Raw genomic sequence first — 25,253 nt, forward strand, 5'->3', positions numbered from 1 at the left:
ATAAACTGATGAACACAATAGGAGCAGAGGTGTGGGCACGTGGGACAGATTTCCGGGTCTCAAAGGACAGTGGGAGCGGGGCCTGGAAGATATTAGCCAAAAGACATACGTGCGTAGAAGCAAAGCCCGTGGACACAGGCAACACTGTGTTGGTGGCCAGAGGGAAGGGGGGGGTTCGTGGAGGGGGACAAAGGAAGAAATGGGGGATATTTGTAACAGTGTCAACAAGAAAAAAAATGTGATCATACCCAGCAGACAAATAGAACCATTACAATGCAATAGAAAAAGACAATACAATTGATAAAGGGTAAAACACAAACATTTCCAAAAAAAGAGAAGAGAATAAGGAGTAATTAGGTTTACACCCAAGGGCCAGTGCTTGGGTACCAGTGAGAGCTTCCACTGAAAAGGGTGGTTCCAGCTGGGACCAGCTGGGGGTGAGTCTCCCGGTGGCAGCCACCAAGAGGAGAGCAGACAAGGCCAGCTCAGCAAGCGGTGCCCATGTGTCCCGGCTGCCTGGAGACACTGAAAGGCTGTGGAAGGCACAGTAGCTGGGGTCCCAGTAAGTTTCCGCCACCAGATTAAGAGAAAAACAATTGAATGCCGGAAGGGACTCAGCAGCCTTGCAAATGTAAACTCCACAACCAAGCTGATAAACTTCCGGCCCCTTGGGGTCCCTTCAATATAATTGCAGCATTTTGTTCAAGGTTCCCAGGGACCTGGAAATCAAACCCACCATGAAAGAACTAGAACCTGCCCCCTGCCCAGCCCACGGCACCTGTAGAAAATGTGGCTGTGCAAAGGGGTCACTCCTTTTCTATGGGATGGTCGGACAGGGACGGTCACTGTGACACAGGGCAGGTCAGCGGTTGCTGGGTGCAGGCCGTGGGGACGGGGGTAACTGCAGCTAGGCAGGAGGGACCTTTTCAGGGGGGATGGGGAAATGCTCTGGAGCTAGATTTTGGTCATAGTTGCACAACGCTGTGAATTTACTAAAAAGCGTTGACTCATGCATTTAGAGTGGGTAGATCATGTGTATGCGAATTTGTTACACATCAAAAAAAAGCTGTTAAAAATAAAAATATGCAATGGAAATAAACCCAAGTTGCTATTCTGTAACCAAGGCTCGGTGTCAAAGCATGTGCCCAGAATACACTTCGCCTGTGCTTAGCTGAACGGGCCGGAAGCACCCGGTCTGTCTGTGCTTCCCCAGGGGGCACACTGCCCCAGCCACACAGCTCCACCCACTCCTGTCAATCAATGGAGGGGGACTCAGTGTTCACAGCACAGGGCCTGGTGCTGAGCAGGCCCTGGGGCCATGGAGGCCAGCACATAGACATAGCTGACTAGAAGGCCAAGAACCCTGCTCCTGTGGCTAAAGACAGCCTCGGTCTTCACAACAGTCTGAGGCACCACATTCTGTGGTGTATGTGAGTGTGTGAGTGCATGTGGTATGTGTGTGGTGTGGTGTGTGCGGAATGCAGTGTGAAGGTGGTACGTGTGGGGTGTGTGGGGTGTGTTGGAGTGTGTGTGGCCATGGTGAGGTGGCGGTAGCTGCAGACCGCCTGGGAGCAGGGCATGAATCAGTCACAGTGGGAAGGAGATCCTCCTGGAAAAGGGCACCTAGGAACATCATTTAAAGATTTTTTTTAAAAATCCTGTTACTATCCATAGGCCACAAAGCCGTGTTCCAGAGCCATGGACCAGTCACAGAGCAGCCCGGGGCACTGGGCGTCCACACGGCTGATGGCTGGTGAGAACAGAATGGACCCCAGGAGGCAATTAATCATCGACTGGCTAAGGGAGAGGAGACATTCAGAACTGAGTCACTGATGAGCTCCCCGTTGAAGCCACCTGATCAGGGATCTAACAGGCAAGCGCTCCTCCACGCCTGAACTCAAAAACCTAGCTCAGCATCTTTAGTGTCTTTTTGCAACACCTGGACTGCAACACCTGGAGAGCGCCACGTACGCAGAGTTCAGAGCTGGCCCAGGGCTCATGGGAGCACCGTCAGGACTGACACCCCAAGCTCAGCCCGCCTCACTGTAGGGGGACCAAGGAAGTGGTCTTACCTGGAGGGAGGTACTGGCAATGCCCGGAAGAATTCACCAACACATTGGTGTGGAACGTGGCGTCAAATCGCTCATCGGCACTGCAAATGGGAAGAGGATTTTGTGAGCTGGGACCACCCCCCGGCGCCCTCCGGCCTGGCCCCGCTGAGGTCTGAGCAGCGTGGACAGGTGCTGCTGTCTGCTCTCCGGCCACCCCGGCATCGGTCTGGGAATGTGCTTTGCAGCTGACCCGAGAGATCTTCTCAGACAGGCCCGAAGGGGCCAGGACTCACCCCCACTTCATAGAAACTGTGATTTTTTTTTCGTGTGCATCTAAAACAAAGTTCTGAGCAAAGCTGGAACCGAGGACCACTGAGGAGGCCGTCGGCAGGTGGAAATTCAGTCCCTGCGCAGGAGGTGAGACCGGGTGGGGCACACGCCGCAAAGCTTTGGTTCTGCACCACGAAAGGCTCGTTCTTGGCAGGTACTTAACAAATGTCTTGTTTTCTGTATTCTTTCACATCTGGGGCCTTGCTGACTCGGGGTCAGGTCGGGGGTGCTGTCCCCTTTCCTCACCTGCCAGGGCTAGCCAGTTCCTGGATGTGGTGAACCAGCAGCTCATGAGTGCAGCTCTCAAATACGCACTGACCAACTCAGAGACCCCACCCCAGCACCTCCTTTGCTGGGGTCCCACATGCCAGGCTACTCTCCACGTGCCCTCATCACCCAGGGCCACATGCCAGACAGCTAAGGACAGTCCGTACACCCCAGAGCCTGCTGGAATTATTCAAAAGCCAACCCCCAGCTTCCTCCCCACCCCTTTCTTGCCCACATCCCCTCCCTCAGCCTCCTGCATGGCCCTGGTGCCTCCCCGTGGGGCCCTGCCTGTCCTGCGCCTCCCGATGCTGGGGAACTCTGAGTATGACAGACGTCTTCCTTCATGACAGACACTCCTGTGTCTGCAGGTCTCATCACGTCTGACTACAGTAAATCTCGAGTACCTTCCGAACACAGCCCCTACGCATTAGTTTTAAAAAGTAAACTGTCTCAAGAAATGTAGGCAGCTGCTGGTCGAGAGGCTGGCACCACAGAGCAGAGCTGCATTCATTGTAGCACCTGGGGGAGCTCTGGCGAGGTCTTCCCACTTTCTGCAGAGCCTGCGGCAGCTTTGTCTAGTCCTCCGGGTCTTTAAATGTAAACCTCAGATCAAAAGGCAGTAGAGAACAGCCTTCCGTGTGACAGACGCCATCGCCATCGGAGACAGACTCAGAAAAAGATCCAAGAAATGAAGTCAAGGAAAGGCACGAAAAGTTACTGCTCAGAAAAGTCACATTCTCCCCAAAAGGGAAGAGCGTATCGCACTTAGAAAACCAAAAAGCCATACGGGAGTTCAAATATGAGTTGCGAAATAAATTTTTATTGTGAGTGGCTGAGAGGTTGGGCTGGTAAAACTCAGAGAAGAAACGTAGGACGGAGATAATGAGGGGCTCAGGGTACAGGCCAGGGGAGCTCACTCAGCAGAAGAGCTGGAGAGTCCTGGCTGGGTGGCTTGGTGGGTTAGAGCATTGTCCCACGCACCAAAAGGTTGTGGGTTCAATTCCTGGTCAGGGCACATACTTTGGTTGTGGGTTTGATCTCTGGCCAGGGCGTATACAGGAGGCAACCAATCAATGTTTCTCTCTCTCTCTTTCTCTCCATCACCCCTAAAATCAATAAGCATGTTCTCGGATGAGGATTAAAAAAAATGACAGAGGCAGAGAGGAATTATCCAAGAAATCACACAGAGAAATTTCCTAGACTGAAAAGGAACCAGTGCAGAGGAAGGGCAAGGAAAGGCGTTCCCCAGAAGTGAGTCCTCAGAGGGCTTGCTTCTCAGGGTCAAGGACTTCAGGATCAGCTCCAGAGAGACGAGGCTGAGCACTGATTAAGAGGAAGTCAGCTGTCGAACTGAACCTGGAGAGTAAGAAACGGGGTTCTGATGATGAGGGGCACAGGGGGCCTGGAAAAGGGGCAGGGGCCAAATTATAGCAGGATATGAGGGGTCTCTAGGGAGAGGGGAGTGGGTTCCAATGTGGAGAATAAGTAATATGCTGGAAAACACCATGGACTTGATTAAGGACACTGTTTTGTTTTGTTTTGTTTTGTTTTTAAATCCTCACTCAAGGACATGTTTCCATTGATTTGAGAGAGAAGGATAGGGAGAGAGAGGGAGAGAGAGAAACATCAACGTGAAAGAGAAACATCCATCAGTTGCCTCTTGTATGTGCCCCAACCAGGGATCGAACCCACAACCTAGGCATGTGCCCAGACCAGGAATCAAACACTCGGCCATTTGGTGCAGGGAACGGCGCTCCAACCAACTGAGCCCTGCGGCCAGGGCAAGGATACATTGTTTTGTTTTGTTTTTTTAAATCTTGTAATATGAAAGTAAAAAGGCAACCAGAAACTCCAGGTGAAACAATCTGTACGAGGAAGTCATGGTTTGACTATGAAACAAAAATCCAACAAAGCTTAAAGGAAGACGAAAGAGGCTAAGGAATCATCATAAAAGATTAGGATTAATCACAAAAGAATAGGGATTTGAAGAAACACAGTCTCTCCTTACTTCCAAACACACACAGAGCAGAGAGAAGGAAGTGGGCTGAGGATGGAAATCTTTGCTTGACGGCAGTCTGTACCAAACTGTTTTTTTTTTTAATTGATTTGAGAGAGATGGAGAGAGGCATTGATATGAGAGACATCGATTGGTTGCCTCCCGCACGCACCTAACCAGAGATCAAACCAGCAACCTAGGCATGCGTCCTGACCAGGAATCAAATCCGCAACCTTTTGGTGGGGTACAGGGCGATGCTCCACCCAACCGAGCAGCAACCCAGCCAGGGCAGCACCCAACTGTTCCAACGAGTCACATTATAAGCAGCCAGTGGGCATTCAACAGCCGAACACAGGGACCTCTACAACCCCCCTCCCTCCGGGTCACGGCGCGATGTTGAAACCAGGTTCCCTGGAACCGTCACCATCTGCAGAGATGCTTTCTGCAAGTGTCTGATTCCAGATTTTCTTTTTCATGTTTAAGACCTCCTAATAAAAGTCCAGACACACTCCAGCGACTGTTAACAGATTTGTGACTCTTCGGAGAGACGACCGGTGTATTCATCCGCGTGGCCTGTTGAACTCCGTTCCGGGTGGAAGTTAAACTCTAACTCCTCTTGCCCTGAATGGGCGTGTATTTGCACCTCCGGCAAGGGAGCCACCCCGTGGGATCCCAGATTCGCACGGCTCCTTTGGAAAATGCACAACCCCGTTGACAATTCCAGCGCAGACCCTGCACCCGGCTCAGCACGCATTCCCGCCGCTGCACCGACAGAAACCCGAGGTGGGAGGCGTGCGCGGCCCAGGAGACGCGCAGCTCTGCCTGTTTCCCGCCTGGGTTCTTGCCATCTGGTTTCTGGGTCTGTAAGGAAGACCTCCGGCATTGGTCAGATCTGTGATTCAATTCTGGGAGGAAGAAAAAAAATTCCTCCCAGCTCTTCCTGCACACCCTTGGGTCAATTTAATTGAAGAGACCCTTGAGACTGGAAGACAAATGGGTAAAAAAAAAAAAAAAAAAAAAACACCCAAAACGAGGTAAAAACCTGTTACTATTAGCAATGGCTTACCTGTGTGACTCAGTGATTTCTCGATATGGCTCAAGCAAAGCACATAATTGAGATAAATGGGACGAGACCGCTGTCATCATTAGCCAAGTGCAGATCTTAATATCCGAGATGCCTCTGTAGGGCTCTCTCCCCTGGGCAAACTGACCGTTATGCAGAAATGGTATGGAAGGAAGCTCTTACAATGAATGTGTGCCGATGCCCTTCTCCTGTCGGTTTCGACTAAGAGGGTGGAGATGCGGTTTGTTTGGAAAAGCTGCTCCTACACGCTCACAGCTCAGTCTGGACACAGCTGTCTGAGGCTGGGGGGGATGGGTCCCTGTGCACAGGAGTGGCCAAAGCCCCTGCAAGGACCTGGGAGGGGACAGTATCAGCGCTGTGGTCCACACCGCCGGGGCCTTGTGCACGTGGGGGTTCCCAGCACAGGACAGTCCGACCCGAGGCCCACCGAGGGTCCAGCCGCCTGGGCTTTCCCACCGGTCCAGGTAGAGAGATCGATGGCTGCGGAAGGCAGAGCCCGTTCCCTCCTGATAAAGACGTAAAAATAACTGCTTCCAGACCCCTTCCCCCGATCCCCAATTCCCCAATTCCCGAGGCCAGGTACTCCAGGACCCCGCCTTACCTGGACCCGCCCCCCCACCTGGTGTCAGATTGTTAACCCTTGCATGAACAGCACGCACTGACAGTGTACACTGGCGTGTAGCGTGTGCTGCTTCCGTGTCACGCCTGACTGTAAGGGTCCCCTCATTCTCCTACAGGCGGGTCAAACCCGCAACCCTCAGTGGACGGGACGATGCTCCAACCAACAGAGCCACCTGGCCAGGGATGAAACCTAGATAATTGCAGTAGCCAATGTCACCCCAACCCCCAATGAATTCAGTTCAAATCCAATCCAATCAAAATTAGTTTAGCCTGGCCAGGGCACACACCAAGGTCATAGGATTCATCTCTGATCAGGGAGAGTCTAGAAGGCAACCAATCAATGTTTCTCTCTCACATTGATCTCTCTCTCTCTCTCTCTCTCTCTCTAATTAATGAACATATTCTCAGATGAGCATTAAAAAAAATTGCATAGGTCCCAGGCATTCAATTCTATGATGTATCATCTGTCCACTGTACTGTGTGTTCACCTCCCCAAGTCCTGTCTCCTTCCCTCACCATGTATCCCCCCTCCACCCTCCTCTCCCTCCCCCACCCCCCTCCCTCTGGGCATCACCACTCTGTTGTCTGTGTCCGTGAGTTTGGCTTTTGCTCAATCCCTTCCCCCTCTTTTCCATGCAGCCTCCCAACCCCGCTCCCCTCTGACAGCTGTCAGTCTGTCCTCTGCATCTGCGAGTCTCAGACTAATTTCTAAGGGAGCTGTCCCCTGTAGATCAAAGACAGCACAGCCCCAGAGGGCGGTGGGCATTCTCAGGGACCCCCACAGCAGGCTGAGGGGGAGGGGAGGGCTGACTGTGGCCCCGTCCCTGGGCTGCACGCCCCTCCCCCACCGGCGGGTGGTGATGACTGAATATCCCATCGGCTTCCTGTCTCCCGTATTTATTACACAGACCCACCCAGTCACGCGGGCTGTCTGTCTGATGTCACCGAGATCAATAAGCTCATCTCCAAAGGCCATTCGTAATCTTGGTCGTGATACGTCCTGCCGCCCTCTGGGTACAGAGAGGGGGCTGCCCGGCAGACAGGCCCTGTGTCCTGGCCCAGGCTGCTGGCCTGGCCAACCTCGTGCAGGTGCAAAGCGTCCCTAGAAAACTCCGCCCACTGTCACTCCTGGCCGTGAAATTCTGCCCAAACCCTTTGCACAGCGGCTTGCCCGTCACCTCTCCAAACTGGCTGACGAGAGGTTCGGTGGCAGACAAGGTGAAGGTCAGAGGCCGAGGAAGGATCATTGAGAAGCCACAGGATGGAAATTGGGGAGGGACAGGATCACCGGTTCCAGGATGGAAGAGGAAAGGCCGCAGCGCGGAAGCTGCTCTCAGAGGAGGTCTGAAAGCCCAGGCGACGCAGGGACCTGCGCAGAGGAATCGTTTCACTTTGTGTAACTTGCAGAACAGTCCCACTTGCGACGTGTAGAAGCAACGCCAGAGGCGGCCCGGCCCGATGTCCATGACACTCTGGAGCCAGGCCCACTCTGCCAGCTGACCTGGGGCAGGTGGCCGCCCAGCTCTGAGCACCAGCTCCCCGAACCAGCTCCCCGCCCTGGTGAAGATGGGTGCTCATGCTGGCTTTGGGGTGCTTTGCAGAGAGGAGGGGACCAGGCAGAGTGGCTAAGGCCCCCTGCTGGCAGCCCACGCTGTTGGATCACTCACAGCTCTCAGGGAAGCTGCTGCCACTCACAAGGGCGCAATATTGGCTCTTCTCCGTGACCTCTGCCCCCTGCCTGCCCTGCTTCGGGCTGGGAAGCCCCTTGAGTCCCGGGACGCTGTCCCTGCCTCTCCAGTCACCACTGTGCTCCCCACCCCAGAGCTGGGCTCGAATCTCCCACCCGCCCCGGGGGGAAGACATGGACCTTGAGCGTGTGACTCCGGTGTGCGGTGGCCGATCGCGTGGACAGCTGTGCCTCCCACGCCCAGGGCCCTGACAGCTGCCAACTGTGAGCGCCTGCTTCCCTGCTTGAGGCTGGGGGCCCTGGCCACCAAGCCCCCTCAGTCCACGTGTAGGGCAGGTGAGTGGAGCTGACCCCTGGAAGCAGCTGTCAGCCCCTGTCAGAGGCGGTGGCAGTCACCCAGAGCTCCCCCACGGGAACAGGCCACGTTGCCCACAGAAGTGGCTTGCTTTTGAATGCATTCTGTGTTGCCCGCCTTCCCTCCTTCCCTCCCTCCCTCCCACCTCGCTTCCTCTCCCAAGTGAACTACGTGCACGGAAGCCCTTGTCTTAGGCGGACTTCTGGGGGAACCAGAGACACTTGGTAAGAAAATTAATTCTATTTCATCAGTGACTCATTGATTAGCACAGTGTGAGCCCTCATGGGCTGGATCACACCACACCTGGGTTTGTCCTGTATACCTTATCCCTGCCCCAGACTCTGCTGTCAGCCACAGGGCCGTGGGAACGTGTGTGAGAGAGAGAGGGCTGTGGCCAGAGGACAGCACTCTCAGAGCCAGACGCAAGCCTGCAGACGTGCAAATGTAGCTTTGTACAGGCTATAAGAAGGGGATGGTGGAGCCCTGGCCAGGTGGCTCAGTTGGTTAGAGCACTGTCCCATACACCAAAAGGTTGCAGGTTCGATTCCTGGTCAGGGCACATATAAGAAGCAACTGATCAATGTTTCTCTCTCATGTCAATGTTTCTCTGTCTCTCTCTCTCTCTCATCTCTTATCAATAAATGTATCTTTGGGTGAGGACTGAAAAGAAAAAGAAAAGAATGGTTTACACCCCACAGTGTCCTAAAAATGCAGAGGCCACAAAAGTATCTTCAATACACTCACCAACAAAGATCGACCAACATCGTTGTTTGATTATGGGATTTTCTGCCTGTGTCTCGAGAACAGAGAAGCCCAGAGAGGCAGGGGCAGCTGCCCAAGGCTGCACAGCACAGGGGTAGCCGAGATGGCCTGGTTCAGGCTGTCTAACTACCGATGTCAGCGAGGCCTTCATTCTGCCCAAAGGGGAAAGCTGTGAGTGACAAGCCGTCCAGAATTGCCCCTCATTTGGGGCCTGATGGTGTTCAGAAAAATCCCCGAAGCTCAGGCTTAAAGTAAAGTGAATGAAGCAAGAAGCTCCCGGGGTCAGCGGGGTCAGTGCCCGGCAGGCGTGTCTTTCCCTGCGCTCCATCTTCTCGTCAAGCGCCCCGCACTGGCCCGCTGGCTGGCTGGCAACGCCGAACCCTACCCCCAACCCATCAGGGAGATAAAGCAGCCCATCCCAGGGTTGACACAGACACGGCTGGTTTGCAGACACCCAGCCTGCTCCGAGCCGGGAAAATGTATTATTGATACACCTCACCAGCCATTTAGCGGCTCAGGCTGGGACTCCTGCATCCAACTGGAGCAGAGCGAGCCAAGTGATGGGCGTGCAGCGATGCTTCGCCTGCGCCAACCCAGAACTCCTTTCACAGCCACGGCGACCCTGAGCGATGGCAGGGCCCCTCCTCAGGGGAAGCCCCCCCACACGCACACACATTAACCAGACATCACGTGAGGCAAGGCTGCAGTTGGGGGGGGTTGCAGCAGGGGGTGCATATCAGCGAGTGCCTGGCACCTGGCGGAAAGGATTAAGCTCATTTCTCCAAGTCCCCAACAACAGAGCATCAGAAGGTCAGGACCTCATTAAATCCAAGCTGGTTTGGGTTCTTCCTGTGCCCATCTTTGGAGTCGGTCCCAGTTTCTGATTCTGTCCTTCTCTTCCTCTAGCTCTGCTGTTGTCACGGGGACCCAGCCCCTGCCATCTCATCTGCACACAAATATTTATTGAGCATGCTTTCAGTGCCCAGAAGAGGTGACAGACCTGATGTGCTGTGGGGAGATAGGTTTTCCTATGACCGTGTGTGACAGAGAGACATGCCTGGGGCGCTGGGTGGGACGGGGGGGTGTCGGATTGGGGGGGTGTCGAGCTGGAGGCATGTGACATGGGCGCAGCAGGGGAGACCAGGCAACAGGAGTGGAGACCAGGCAGATGTGTGGGTGTGTGGCATGTGGGTGTGTGGTGGGGAGGGGTGTGGGGAGGGTGGCAGGGTCAGGTACCAAGCATGTGGCTGGTGGATGGCTGGCAGGGGGTCAGGGGGTCAGCAGATGACTGTATTTGCCTTCCTATGGCTTTATATTTTTAATCTTCACCTGTTTCTTTTTTAATTGATTTGAGAAAGAGTTTGAGAGAGAGAGAGAGACATCAATGTGACAGGCAAACATCCAGCGGTTGCCTCCCATCCGCACCTCGACCCGGGGATGGAACCTGCAACCTTAGGTATGCGCCCTGACCAGGGATTGAACCTGCAAACCTGCAAACCTGCAACCTTTTGGTGTATGGGACAGTGCTCCAACCAACAGAGCCACCCTGCCAGGGCCCTCCTACAGGCTTCATTGGATGCATTTAGCTGACTGCACCTTTCAGCCACTCTCTTCGTTATGCTGCTCAGTAAGTCCTCGCTTAACGCCCTCCATAGGTTCTGCAACCAAAAGGGGACTGAATAATGAAACCCGTTTTGCCACAGGCTGATCGATACAAATAAGAGTTGAGATCCCAGAGCGTTCCGTCAGTGTTGTGACAGCACTGTGTTGAACGAAATCACATTGTCATTCAAGAACCTGCCGTCAATGCCTGTTTTGGTCCATACTCCCCACCCCTCCCTGCAAATCTTTGACCTCCTTTCCTGTTCTGCCATTTTCCTCGCTTAGCAGGGGGTGGCTGGTCTCCTACAGAACATGCGTTCATGTCCCCCCCTCCCTGGGCACCCCGGGGAATTGGGGGTCACTTCCCCCCTTGATCCGGGCGGAGCTGGCGACCAGCACATGCTGCACACAGTGAGAGTTCCTCCGCTGAGTCTCTAAGGGGCCCGGCAGCCCCCGTGTCCCCTTGGAGCGCACCAGCCACCACGCTGGGAGACGCCCACTCCACGTGGAAGAGGCTCAGGCAGACAGGCCTCAGGAGAAGCCACCACCACCGACACCTTGACCTTGGACTTCCAGCCTCCACGAGAAAATGAATTTCTGTGAGAAAATATATTGTTGTTGTTTAAGGCACCCAGGCTGTGGTCACAGGGGTCACGCACCTCACCCGGTCCCTAGGGGCCTCTGCCTGAGATGCAGCTGAACTAATTTAAGAAGCGGGAGAGTAACAGCACGTCAGAGGGGAACAGCCTTCCAGGGGCAGGCCCACTGATTCTCGAGGAACGCGATCGCCAGCAGGGAAGGACAGGAAGAGCGGAAGTCGGCACCAGAAAGGAAACCCGCCAGCCTCCTGGAAGCAGTCCGTGTGGGACGAGTGTGTCCCAGGGCCCAGGGGATCGCCATTGCCACCACGGAGGGCAGTGGCCGGCGGTCACAGAGGAACAGTATTTCCCTCCCTTCCAGGCAGGACCAGAGGCCTCAGCCATCATTAAGAACTCTCTCTCTTTTTAAAAATACTTCCTGCGCCCTGGCTGGCGTAGCTCAGTGGATTGAGCGCGGGCTGGGAACCAAAGTGTCCCAGGTTCGATTCCCAGCCAGGGCACATGCCTGGGCTGCAGGCCATGACTCCCAGCAACCGCACATTGATCTCTCTCTCTCTCTCTCTCTCTCTCTCTCCCCCCTCCCTCTCTTCCCTCTCTAAAAATAAATAAAAATCTTAAAAAAAAACCCACAAAACTTATAAAAAAATATTTCCTGCGACGAGATGCTCTGAATTCCCTCTGTGACACAGCGAAGGATTTTAGCGCTTCTGGAAACTGTGTACCCCACCTGGGTGTACCCCACCTGGGTACCTGCCTGTGCAGCGTCTGGCCCACGAATCAGACGGCCCCGGGTGACGCGAGAGTCTCACATTTCTTGACCTCAGGAGGACTGTCAAACACGGCCACGCTCTGCCTTTCTCTGTCAGCCGCGGAGCGAGCGTCCGAGGGCCGCCAGAGGTGACAGTCACGCCCTTCGCTCAGGGCTGTCCCGATGTGCCGTGACACAGGGTCCAGACAGCAGCCTCCAGTCCTGCGCCCCACGCACCAGCCCTGCTGTGACCGTGAGTGACATTCAGGGGCAAAGTAACACCCCACGGGAAAATGCCTCAGCAACCCTACGCACAGAAACCTCTGCGCATCCGTGACGCACAGCCCCAGGGACGTGGCAGTGGGAGACGGCGCGCTGGGGGGCGTGAGCCTGCAAGCCCACATAGAGGGGGCGGAGCTGCTTCTCAAAGGCCGCTTCCAGAGCCTGGTGGTGCGGGACAGCCATGGCCCCAAAGGATAGACCGCGTATCAGCGTATCTACAAAACACTCAGATTTCGCTCAATCATGAAATGTAGGCAAGGGTGAAAACACGTCTTCTTTCGTCCCGCGTGCTTACCTGTTATACAGGAGGATGTCTGGCTTCCAAATCTGGCCGTCCGGGAAGCGCACGGTCTTGACGCCCGGGTATTCCGACGTGTTCCACTGCAAATAGTGATCTGTCCAAGACTGACAAACACAGACAAGCACGTTGAGAGCGCCTGGCTTCCTCGCCTGCTAACAGCACTTCTGTGAGGTTATTACGTAAGCGCCAAGCCAAAATGAGATCCAGACATTTATTGACATAATTGAGTTGCTAGCTATAGAATATAAAGGCCCCGGGAATTAAATGATTCCTTCCTTCCCAAACAACCACGAATGACATAAAAACCACATTTCGGGTCTCGCTGTCACTGTGACCACGTTCAGAGGGAAGCGCGCAAGTTAATTCCGGTCCATCACGTGCCTCCCAGCAATTCCCTCCTCCCCGAGAGATGGGTGTTTTCTAGCCAAATGAATAAAGTGTTTTGCTTTCAAAGTTTTCCATAAGGATGTCTGGTAAAAATAAACTGATTTATTTCCGTTGGAAATATAAGACCCAGGCTGAAAAAAATGCAGACTATTTATTTCCATGCAACACTTGGTGCAGCTGCAGGGAAATGTCCCAGAAACTTCTACAGAGCTTGTTTGGGGGCTCGAAGTCTTGTCTTCAGGCAGGACCAGCGCTTCTGATGACACGACCCCCAAATGCACACTCTTGGCCTTGGTAGAAAAATGCTGAGTCAGGACACAGGGTGCGGGGAAGGACTGGGAAACATTCATAAACACACGAACACAGAGAGCAACTCCGGCCTGAAATTGGATTGTGAGTGACCTTTGCCAGAGGAAAGCCAATGCCTGGGCCCCCGCTGTCCTGAGACCACACCCACCAGCCCCATCTGGGCCAATCGCTATGTAAGGATGGCTCATGGGGGACCAGCCTGAGGTTGCTTGTACGACCAGCTTCACCCAGCCAGGGTCTCCCAGGCCTGGCAAGTGTGGGCTCAGTAGCCCTTACAAGCAGGGCAGGCACCCATCCTATACCCAGACCCCCGAGGGCCACGTGTGCTCTGGAGCTCAGACTTTTCCAGATTTAGAAAGTTAGAGAAGCCCTGGTTGCTGTGGCTCAGTGGTTGCGCACCGGCCTGCGAACCAAAGGGTCAGGGGTTCGATTCCCAGTCAGGGCACATGCCTGGGTTGCAGGCCAGGTTCCCATTTGGGGACGCATGCAAGAGGCAACTGATTGATGTATCTTTCATACATCAATGATTCTCTTCTCTTTCTTTCTCCCTTCCCCTCTCTCTAAAAAAAAATTAAATCTTTAAAAGAATAATAGAAAGTTAGGCGATGCCACCTGCCCAGCAGGGGCCCGGGAGACTCGTCATAAACAAACACATCACTATCTCGGCAGCAAAGCATGCAATTTATACTAAGTGAGACCCAGAACACCCCCACCGCACACCAATTTCAGTTTGATTTCAAAGTCAAGGACTTGGATGCAAAGTTACAAGAACGACAGCAAGGAGGGGAAATGCCACTGTTCAGAGCTGTCAAGCTTGGGGAACACTCTCCTAGAGCCAGTGCAGTGGGGTGCAAGGGCGTGTCTCTGAGGCCCCCGTGTCTCCTGGGGAGGGAGGGCCAGCATTGGAACAGAGGTCCCAGTTCTGGGGTTACGTGACTGGACAAGAGGGGACAGCCAGGTGAGTCGTGTCATTTGACAGCCACACACCTTTGTGAATGAGGACGTGTCAACATCTAGTGTGCTGAAGTGTCACCTGGGCACCTGGACAGAGGCTCACCTGGCTGATGTATCTAGTCAGAGGTGGGTGGGTGGTTGGGGGAGGGGAAGCTTGCACCCAGAAGGGCCAGTCTTGTTCAGGTAGTCTTGCAGGAATGCCCGGGCACCCTCTGAGCTGTGTCTGGGGTGGCCTGCTCCGTCCCGGCACCGATGGCCCAGCCCCCTCCCCATTTCTCCCTCCCTTGCCCTCGGCAGGAGCCCCTCCTAGCCCCACACCTGTGACCCCTTTTCCTGATCTCCTGTCTCACCCTGGGGTGCCCCACCCTTGTCCCCACCACCTCCATGCTGACCTGGGCCCTCGGGCCCCCAGAAAGTGAGAACAGGTGGTTCCGATGGCCCCTCATCTGACCTGCAGGGTGCTCCCCAGCAGGTTCCCATGTCTTGTCTCCCCTCTGCCCCCGCTCAGTGGCACCCTTGGGCCCAAATCTGGCCTTGATGCTTGCTCGGCCCCATGGGTGACCTTGATCGCCCCGATGAAGGACATCAGCCTGGTCGCCACTCCCGTTGACCAGAGCAGATGCAGGCACATGGACCCTGAGAAGGGGTGGTGGGGAACTTTGAACTTGAACTCAGGTGGGTGGAAGTATGGGTAGCAGGTGCCCCTATTTGCAGCTGGCACCTGAAGTGGGTGGGGGCAGCCTTGAGGGACTGAGCCCTTAATGGCTGAGACCTGACACTCTCCAGGGAGATGGTGTCAGAGCAGAGTCACATGGATGGACCCCCAGCCGGGGTCCAGAAAATCAGAGAATGGGTTGCTGCTGCGGAAGGCACCACGCATTTGCTGTCGAAACCTACGTACATACGTATGTTCTGATCTGTCTCCCAGGGAATGCTGTGATGTCAGAGGCAGAGAGGGGCCCCCTGCTCCTGCCCGCCCCCCAAACTTTGTCTTCTCTCAGTGTGACAGAGCGATGGAAATGTCACCCTTGACTGTGGGCTGCTAGTGTGGCCCTAAGCTCACTTACCTCCCAGCACAATGGATGAAGCGATCATTCAGAATCAACCAGGAAACACTTTAGAAAGCAACACGACTGACGATCTAATGCTACAATGTGCATGCTACTCGGTGCATCATCAGCATGAGGAGGTGAGAAATAGGGAATAGCGAGTTCTGCCGTGTATATTGTGCACCCACAGTTTTTGTGCGTATAATACACGGGATTACTTACCCAGCATATGTAACTAGTATACCCAGGTATAATGTGCGCCCTTATTTTTCCATCAAAAACTTGGTGAAAAAGTGTGCATTATACACGGCAAAATACAGTCATATAAGAAGGATTGCAAACCTAGAGCAGGAAGAGTGGTCAAAATTCCAAACCAAAAGAAGATGGATTTTTTTTTTTTTTTTTACAGATTGCATGTGGCTCTCTGGGTGGCTCAGCTGCCTCTGCCGTTTCGTCTCACAGATTAAATCAGATTGCACCTGACAGGCTTCGGAAACAATAGAACTAATCCACAGAGAAAATCCACCACCGATTCCTCCCAGAGCTGGGAAGAGGTGAGTAAAGAGATCAGCCGCTTTCTCCCCCTTCAGGCTGAGTGACCGGAAAGTCGGACAGAATCAAGGGCAAGGGCAAGGACGGCAAACAAAATCAATAAACTGAGAATTTATGGTATTTCTTTTTCTTTCTTTCTTTTTCTTTTTTTCTTTTTTCTTTTTTTTTTTTTTTTTTACCTTCCTGCCTCTTCCATTTTGAATGCATAGGAAAATCTAGCATTTGCAGAATGCTGACCTGGGACACCTCAGGGAGACCATGTGGATTTGGATTTCCAGACCAGGAATGCAGTGGCACGAAACTCCAGGGGCCCAGTTTCCTGGGCTTTCCATCCCTGTCCTGGCCACAAGGCCGCCCTCCCTGGGGACCCCGGGGGGCGGCCCACTAGCCTTCCATATGGAGTTACTCTTGTATCTGCCCATGAGCCAGGCTGGCTGCGGTGGCCAGTCCCCAGGGAGAGAACCCAAAGAGCAGGGACCAAGTGGCAGCTGTCTTGTCCATGGTCCTGGGGCAGCTTCCAAGGCTGCCCTGGTGACGTCTGAGTCCCCCGTGTCCAGATGGTGGCCACAGTGGACAGGACACAGCTTTCCAGGTGGGAATACTGAACGGGACCGAGGTTTGGATTAGGTGACCACTCAAGTCCCTTCTAAACCCCAGGTGGTTGCGATTCCTTCAGACTGAGCCGGGAGTCGGTGTCACAGTGGCCACAAGAGGTGCAGGGGCGGCTTCCCAGGGGAGTGTGTCACATGTGCCCTAAAGGCACCTGGCATAAGGTCCATAGGGTGCGCACCTGGGAACAGGCGCTAGTGAGTGATGCCACGGGGTTCAACACTGTGAACCCTGCTGCCCACTTGGCCCCTCTCCTGGCCCCTTCAGGGAGTTACTGGACATTTAACCTTCCTTTAGGCTGTAAATGACACTTCCTTTGCCTGCAAAATGGCTTGGAAGGAGAAACCGGGTTTCGTCCATCCTTGGGTCCCCTCATGCGATCTATAGCAACGCCTCCCAAGCAGGGGCTCGCAAAGATGAGTGGAATAAGTACCCGAGATTAAAGAGGCGAGTTCTGAAACAGTCGAAGCGGGGGATGCTTCTGCAAGTACAAGACCTAATTAGACCAAAGCTACGCTCGGAGGAGATTTACAGGTCTCTGGTGGATCTTCCGAAACAAGGATGTTTATTTATGGAGCGGCTGAACTCGAAACAGTACGTGATAATACGGTTATAGTTTTCTCCTAGAAATCAACACCCTTCAAAAAAAATGGCCAAACCTTTGTGTTGCTGAAGAGCAGCCACTTCCTGAGGACTGAGAAATATAGACGCGGGGGGTGGGGGAGGAGGGGACAGGCCTGGCCTTGACCCTATACGCCCGGAGCACAGGGGATCTCTCAATGTCAACATCAGCTCCCTAGTTTAGAGGAGACAGGAAATGTCCAGCTTCGTATGCGTAAGGAAGGGTTTGCCTTGCCCCCCCCCCAAGAATTCCTAGGGTTTTATCTTATACTTCAGGGGTCAAGTATTATTCGGGGGTGGCCTTTATTTTGTATCACAATGTCTTAGCCCCTCCTCAGGTCACCCCGAGTTTTCTGTTTCATTCGTTTGTCGCACAGAAGGTGTTCAGGGTCTGCGGCGGGCTCAGAGCGCCACAGGAGAGCAGCCACCAAATCCAGGGGGCGCTCTGGACCTCCGGAAGCGCTCCTTCTGGTGGGGGAGGGGCACTCGGAGCCCACCGACAAGTAAACGATTAAAAGGTTGTCACGTGGTGACGAGTGTTTTGGAGACAAAAGGGAGCGGGGTGCGGTGGGTTGCATGTCTGTCTCACCCTGAAACCTCCGTGTTGAAACCCAGTGTGATGGGACTGGGGGTGGGGCCTATGGGAGCGAATAGAATACGAGAGGGTGGGGCCCCAGGAAGGAGATTCGTGCCCTTTTAAGAAGAGGCCGTGGAACTTGCTCACTTTTCCCACCATGGGAGGTCGCTGCAGAATGGTGTCTATCTGACCATGACCTTGGACCTCCAGCACCCAAAACCAGGAGGAGTAAACGTCTGTTGTTGATAAGCCACCCAGTTAAGGGCATTTTGTTCCAGCAGCCCAAGCTGACTAAGGTAAAGAGAACAGAGTGCGCTGGCGGTGAGCAGGGAGGGTTTGGGACAGCAACTAGGAGCTCAGGGAGGACCTGACCCAGAAGCGATCTCTAGGAAGAGACTGTAGAAAAAAGTGAGGGAGGAAAGCGAGGGGTTCTTGGGGGAGGAGCCTTCCGGGCAGGGCGGGGAGGGGCAGGAGCCCTGAGGGGGGCATGCGTGTGGGCGAAGCACTCAGGACGTCAGGAGGGAGGTGCTGGAGAGGCAGCAGGGGCTGGGCAGGCCGGGGGTCCAGAGCCCCTTGAAAGCCTTCATCTCCTACGCCTCCGAGTGAGCCAGGAGTCCCTGGAGGGCTGGGCCTCCATCTTCTCTCACTAGGATCGCACTGGCAGCTCCGTGGAGAAGAGGCGCCGCCGATGGGGGAGGGAAGGGCCGACCCGGAGGCCGGGCTCCGAGGCTCTGAGACAGCGTCAGTGAGAGCAAATGCTGGCGTAGACAGGGTGGAAGCAATGAGGTGATGCTCAGTGTTTGGCCCCTGGGTCTGTTTTGAAGATGGAGCTGCTGGAATTTAATGCCAGATTGGATGTGGGGGAGAAAGATAAGAGCCGTGGGTGGCCCTGAGGCTTTTGGTCTGAGCCAACAGGTGCATGGGGTCCCCAATCATCCTGACAGAGAGGGCCACAGGGGGGCAGGTGAGCCATCTGGAGTTTCACAGCCTCGCAGGCAGGCCGGGAGGCACCAGAGGGCATCACCTCACAGGTGTGGCTTCCAGCCAGGAGCGTGGGTCCTCCAGCTCCCGGAGGGATGAGTGGCTGGAAGGAGACCAGGAGACAGCAGACGCACGCTATCACTCTAGTTCGCTGGGAGTGGCCAGTGAGTTAGGAGGAAAACCTAACGGACAGGTGTCTGCACACCAAGTGAAAAAGGATTTCAAGGAATGGAAAACAGTCAGTTCCCCCACACGCTCCTGAGAAGTTCAGGAAGGTAAAGGGGGAAACCAATCCCTGGAAGGCCCAGAAAGTCCAGAACAGTGGGGTTCTACCCCAAGGCGGGCTTAGGCAAGGCAGGAATTGGCGGCAAGGGGCACTAGATATCAGCTGGCAGGGTGGTGTAGTTCTGCTTCCTGACAGAGGTGGAGCTGCTGAGCTGAAGGCATTCCGGGCAATGCACCGCTGGGGGACCCTTAGGATTTGTGCATTGCCTTGTATGCGGATTTACCCTTGCAAGAAAAAAAAAATCTATATAAACTCTAAGATCTGCATGAAATCCATGGGTGAAAGGACACTGCTGTTCGCTCTTCTACTTGGAGCTGCACTTAAAAATAAGCTAGATCAATAGAAAGATGGATAGCTGTCTAGATATGTGATAAAGTCAGCATAGTAAAATGCTGAATAACTATAGAGCCCAGGAGGCTGGTGTATGGGTGCTCACTGGAGGTTCAACTTTTCCGCGTGCCTGAAGATTCTCATTAAAAACTTGTGGGAAAAAAAAACTACTAAGAGCATTTAGTAACCTGAGGATCAGTGGTTGGCTCACCCAGAGCCAGAGAAGGTTGGGTGGGCTTCCTGAGGATGCAAGGGGACAAGATGGGGCACTGGGGGACACTGCTTGGAGGGACCTATAAGAAGAGAAGGACCCTGGCTGGCATAGCTCAGTGGATTGAGCTCGGGCTGCGAACCAAAGTGTCGCAGATTCGATTCCCAGTCAGGGTACATGACTGGGTTGCAGGCCATGGCCCCCAGCAACTGCACATTGATGTTTCTCTCTCTCTCTTTCTCCCTCCCTTCCCTCTCTAAAAATAAATAAATTTTTTAAATCTTAAAAAAAAAGAAGAGGAGGAGACTAGGGAGTCTCAAGGGGGCCTGGGGGCCACACTGGGATGTGTCTGCCTGCTAAACAGAAGGACCCACACACCCTATGATGATGCGAGAGGCAATAAGATGCCGTCTACCGCAAGGCTCTCTGCAGTGGCCGGGAGGTGGGACCTCGTCCTGGGAGCACAGGCCCTGCACCCAGGGCTGGAGGAGAGAGGCTCCAGTGGGTGGGCACAGGTGTGAGGGCAGGGCCCGCTCGCTGAGGAGTTCTGCTTTCAGTCCTTCAGGGGGAAATACTCAGAGATTTCTGCTTCGCTCATCACAGGTAGGCTGTGTGAGGGGCCTCACGCACAGCCAAGCGTGCCCCGGGGACACACAGCAGTGGATTCGTTTTCCTCACATCAACTCCCACTCGCATTGCCGCTAAACCTCGCCTGCCCGAGAAGGCCCCTGGGAACCCCTTTGCCTGGGCGCCTGCCTCTCCCACTTCCCTTAGCTCTGCTCTCACCACCTGACATGACCCGAGATCCGAAGGGTCAGCTCAGAGCACTGTGTGGACGATGCTAAAACCCGGGTGACAAACGCTTTCAAAGATCAGGTGTGTTTTAATTCTTTGCTTTCAACACCATTAAGGGAAAAACTCGTCACATTGTCAGCTGGTGGTGCACCTTGAGGAAAACTACGGTGTGTGATATTTGGCCTGTCGTGTGGAAGAAGCTCGAGGAATTGCACAACACCGCTGTGACAAAGTGCCTGTCATTCTGAACTGTCTACACATATCGCTACATCTGTTTTTAAGAATGATACAGTGGGTGGAGTCTGTATCGATGTCTCCATTCTAGTAATAAAAACCAGCTGTCTATAAATATGTAAATGAGCCAAGAACAAAGTTTCATCCTTGGTAAGGCAATGAATTTCCAGTTCTTTGTTTAATAATTACTTACTAAAATTTGTAATTGGTGTCACCTTGATGAATTTTGTACCGAAATTCATGATCCTAAGTTAATTCTGAAGAAAAACTTTTCGTACTTATTTTTTGAAGGAATACTTTTATGCAAATATTTACATTGGAGAAAATCAAGACAGGGTGATTAATTAAAGACTTTCCAGCACAATATCCTATCACAGTAGAATAAAATGTGGTATGCAAAGTGGAATAGAACAGCACAAAAACAAAAAGACACCACGTAAACGATCTGACCGCTCCAGAACGGCTTGTTCGTGTTTTTGGGTGACTGCTATGGATATCAAATTATGTGCTGCTTTGATTCCATTCAACACACAGCCTAACGGTCTTATTTTTAAATCTCGATATTTACAATTTGATGGAAGTGGCATCATTTGCAACAAATCCATTTTAGGTTGGAATTTTAGATGTCACACCGAAAACCCACGCGTGGGAGAATGTAGCCCTTCAAAATCTCGCGAGGGTCACGGGCGCAGGGAGTGAGGAGAGCTCTGGGTTCAAGTACATCCCTGGCGGGGCGGGGCGTGCGGAGGGAGGCAGGCACTCCTGAGTCCTGGGGACCAATGACGATGCAGGCACGGGCACCTCCCTGCAAACCTGAGTCATATGACTTGTCTCACAGGAAGTGCTTTTGAAATGTCCCCAGGTCACCCTGTCACGAACCGCAGGCCTGCCTGGAGCCTTGCGGAACGCAGTGCGCTCCCTCCCTCCCGCAAAGGCGGGACCTGGGACTTCACTGTCCGCACATGCGCAGTCAGGGACCACAGCCAGAGCTGGCTTTTCTCCCGGGTCCACTGCTTTCGCTACAATTCACACACTAGCAACCCAGAAGCAAGCGCAGGGACATCTGTGGGCGGGGACGGCCGTGGTCTCAACTTACCATCTGCAGCCAGATGTTGGTGGTTAAAACTTGGTTCTTCTCGTCCTTGAAAAGAGAAAGACAAGAGCGGTAACTAGGGTGCGTGCGGATTGAGACTGCGGGAACGTGTAGGAATTAGAATGCACCAAGCCCTCCCAAGCATCCTTGAGCAGCGTCGCGCCCACAGTGAAGCTTCTCTCCGCATTCTGAGGTCATACACATTTATGACAGAGCACTTACAAAAGGCTGGAAAGCATAAAACAGAAAATTAAAACCCTGTCACCGCACCATCTTTTATACCGTAAAAAATTAGGTTGGGTGCAAAGTCCCATTTTTTGAAGTCAAGTGTATTACCAGGGTGTATAGAGTTTAAAAGGAATATAAATATTTTATGCCACCCTCTCCGGGGTCCGATAGTGAGCTGTAATCGCTGCTGTCCCAAGGGCTGTGTGGCCCACGTTTGTCCTGGTCCCTGGGGCTCTGTCTCCTTCCCTCTCATCTTTTATCTCCCAGGCAGCATGCGTGGCCCTTGTCACACACCTGCGAGGTAAACCCCGCCCAGGCGAGGTCAGAAAGGAGATGTGGGGCGGGCCCCTCTTCCAACGTTTCCAGCTGCCTGTGCGTGTGGCGGTAGGGCACCAACCAGTGTACCCGCTATGGCTTTGCCCCAGTACAGGGCACCTGAAAAAGATACTCCACACCGATTGGCCTTGCCAACTGGGATGGCACCTCGTGGCCTGCCAAGTCCATGGCCGAGCAAAAGCCAGCGCTAGCCGATACAGATCAGCAAGTTTCCCGCCACAGTGAGAGTGGGAACAGGTCCTGCAGTATTTATTGCACAGTTCCCCCCTGAAGGGCTCTGCAAATTAGCAATCTCCACCCTCTGCAGGAGAAAGTGCTGATGAGTGATCCCAGGCAGACAGGCCCAGGGGCCGAGACCGTGAACCCTTCCAACAGGAAGTGCCTGGCGCGGTCCATGGGGTGGGGGTGGGGGGGCACTCACAGACGCAGTGCAGCGCTGGGGCAGAAAGAACGCGGCATCTGCGGGGGCGCGGCGAGACCACAGGGATGCAAATGAGAAATGGATGCGGCTTTTCATTAAAATAAAAATGTGCTGGCTGTGTAAAGGGCTGGCAGAGACTTGGACGCCTCCGTGCCCCTGCCCCAGCCGCTCACACCCTGGGCACCTTTGAGAGGTGAGACTTGGGGGGTCCTGGGGGGAGGGTGACTCCTGCAGAGAGGTAGGCGGCCTATGGAGGGACAGGGAATGAAGCCCGGGGGGAATCCCAGGTCAGGGGCTGTGTCTAAAAGAAGCTGCCAATTTAATTACAGGGGGAAAAAAAAATCTCATTTTGCAAAATAGCACACGCCAAGGTTTTCGATGGAAAAAGCTGTGGAGACAACCTTTCTCCATTCTCCACCGAGCAAACGACCCCCACGGAGCCGTGCATCTGAATGGCAGAGTTCTCTGGGACCAGCCCCATCTCCAATATTAACTTGAAAGCGCCAGGGCTCTGTTTTAGGACGTGCATCTGTTGCCGCGATTTATGAAGGAGTTGTTGTTTTTAATGGACTTAAAATTAGCCACCGTGTTCCACCAAGGTGGCTCATTTTCTTTTAATTGCATTGGTATCTTCATCTTCTCCGAGAAAGGCTTTTGTGGTTTGGGACTTCGACTCCTACCAATCTAATTAAAAGGCTTTCTTCTTTCCAGCATCTCACGGAAACCTCATTACAGCGAGACGGGGTTTCTGCGGAGCGCGGCGGCAAGGGACCCGGTGCGGCGCTGCGAACTGTAATCAACACAAGGCCGCAGGCAGCCACTGTCTGAGCGCGTCGCGGTGCCAGGTAGGCGAGACTCGGGAGGATGCGCCGGCAGGAGGAGCAGAGGGGCTGCCGTGTGCGGAACCGGCGTGAGTGTCGTCCCAGCCTGGGTCCCCGTCCTCCCCTCCCGGTCTAGGGCTGCCCCACGATGGGGGTGTCCCACTCCATCCTTCCCACCCCCGTGGCAGTGTCCCCTCCCCCTCCATTTCTTACGTTGAAACTTACCCCCCACTGGGGGGGTTTAGGAGACAAGGCCTTTGAGAGGTGCTTGAGTCCCGGGGTGCAGCCCCCACAGCGGGGATTAGCGTCCTTATCCACGGGACCCAGGCCGCCCCTAACTCCTCCCACCAGGTGACGAGCCAGTGAGCAGACAGACCACTGTCCCTGAACCCAGAAGCAGGTCCTCATTGGACACCACACCTGCCAGCCCCTTGGTCTCGGACTTGCAGGCTCCAGATGTGCGAGAGAGACGTGTCCTGTTTTGGGGCTCAGTTGGTGGAATCATCCCTGCAGCAGCCTGAGCTGACAGAGCCCCTGCGCACAGTCTGACTTTATTCAGCTCCAGAAGGGGGCACTCTGCCCTGCGCAGCTCGGGCAGTCGGGTCTAAGGAAGGGCCCAGGGCAACACGCAAGCCCTTTCCACAAGCCGCAGCCCAGCCAGCTGTTCATTCATTCATTCACTCACTCACTCACTTGCTCACTCAATGAATGTTTAGGGAGCACTTCCTCTTCGAGGCATTAGGCTGCCATGACAGGTACCCTGAGAACCAAATAGGTCCTGCTCCTGAGCTTATGGGGGGGGGGGATTACACAATTCAACAGTGATACAGTAGAATCTCAAACAGTGGACACAGAGGACAGGAACAGGGCACCTTCGGAGGAGACGACAGGCAGACAGGCTGTGCCCAGAAGGACCAGGGGCAGGGTCTTCAGGATGAGCCTTAACTCGCACACCCCGGGACCCTGAATCCCGAAAGGCTGCAGTCCTCACACCCGCCACGCCTGCCACGTGTCCTTAGCGACCTCTCGGCTGACCTTGCCCCCGGGCCTGCCCTGCCCCACACCCCCCCTTCAGTCCTTCCTTCCTCCTGCTCAGGGCCAGGGAGAGGTGGGCAGCACTGGTGGGGGGCTGCCTCCTGACTCCCCAGGGTCCCTGGCAGGGCTTCCAGCAACCCCGGTCAGGCTTCCAGCCCCAGAACCGGGAGCAGGAGGGGAGGCCCCAGGGGAGGTGGTGCTCAGTGTGACGAGCAGAAGGCCTGTCCTGCCCAACAACAGTCCTGCCCGCTTCAGAAAGGACCTGACAACCAGCGCTGGGGCTGTCAACACACAGGACGGTCACCTGCCCCGCCAAAGCTGCAGCCCAGGGGACTGAGTGCCCCCAACGTCTGCCTGCACCGGGGCTCCCACACAGAGTGCCCACGGCCACCCTCGGCCCCCTGCCCTTCCTTCCTGCACCCTCAGCACCCACTGTGCCCTGCTTCCTGAGCGAGTCTTCTGCAAGGGGCCCTGAGATACGAGTTCAGCTCTGCGTTCGACGGCGGAGCCTCAGGATTTGCACATCTCTGCACGCTCGGAAGCGAGGGGGAAGCCGAGGACCCAGCCTTTGCTTTAGGAAGATGGCAGATGGATGGCTCTGAAGTTCCAGATGTCCCTCCGGACACAGGCAGAAGGCAGTTCGTGGAGGGGTCCCCTCCCACCCCCATTGCCCAGAATCTGTTTAGGGATAAAATCAGGCTCCTCGCCCAGGAGGGAAGCTCCCTTCTCTCTCCTCCAA

At 54.4% G+C, this 25,253-nt stretch overlaps 1 protein-coding gene across 1 annotated transcript in view; it reads right to left on the minus strand.

Annotated features, from left to right (window-relative positions):
* The window catches only part of LOC114488626 (neuronal acetylcholine receptor subunit alpha-7), a 65,769-nt gene that overhangs the window by 12,241 nt on the left and 28,275 nt on the right, over positions 1 to 25,253 (minus strand). Inside the window, exons 3-5 of the mRNA XM_028502383.2 lie at positions 21,677 to 21,721; positions 12,680 to 12,789; positions 2,073 to 2,152 (exon numbers count right to left, since the gene is read on the minus strand). Of these exons, the coding sequence (XP_028358184.1) occupies positions 2,073 to 2,152; positions 12,680 to 12,789; positions 21,677 to 21,721 (235 nt within the window). The remainder of the gene's footprint in view (positions 1 to 2,072; positions 2,153 to 12,679; positions 12,790 to 21,676; positions 21,722 to 25,253) is intronic.

The sequence above is a fragment of the Phyllostomus discolor genome, chromosome 12 (assembly GCF_004126475.2).
Source record: "Phyllostomus discolor isolate MPI-MPIP mPhyDis1 chromosome 12, mPhyDis1.pri.v3, whole genome shotgun sequence".
In the NCBI taxonomy this organism is placed as follows: Eukaryota; Metazoa; Chordata; class Mammalia; order Chiroptera; family Phyllostomidae; genus Phyllostomus; species Phyllostomus discolor.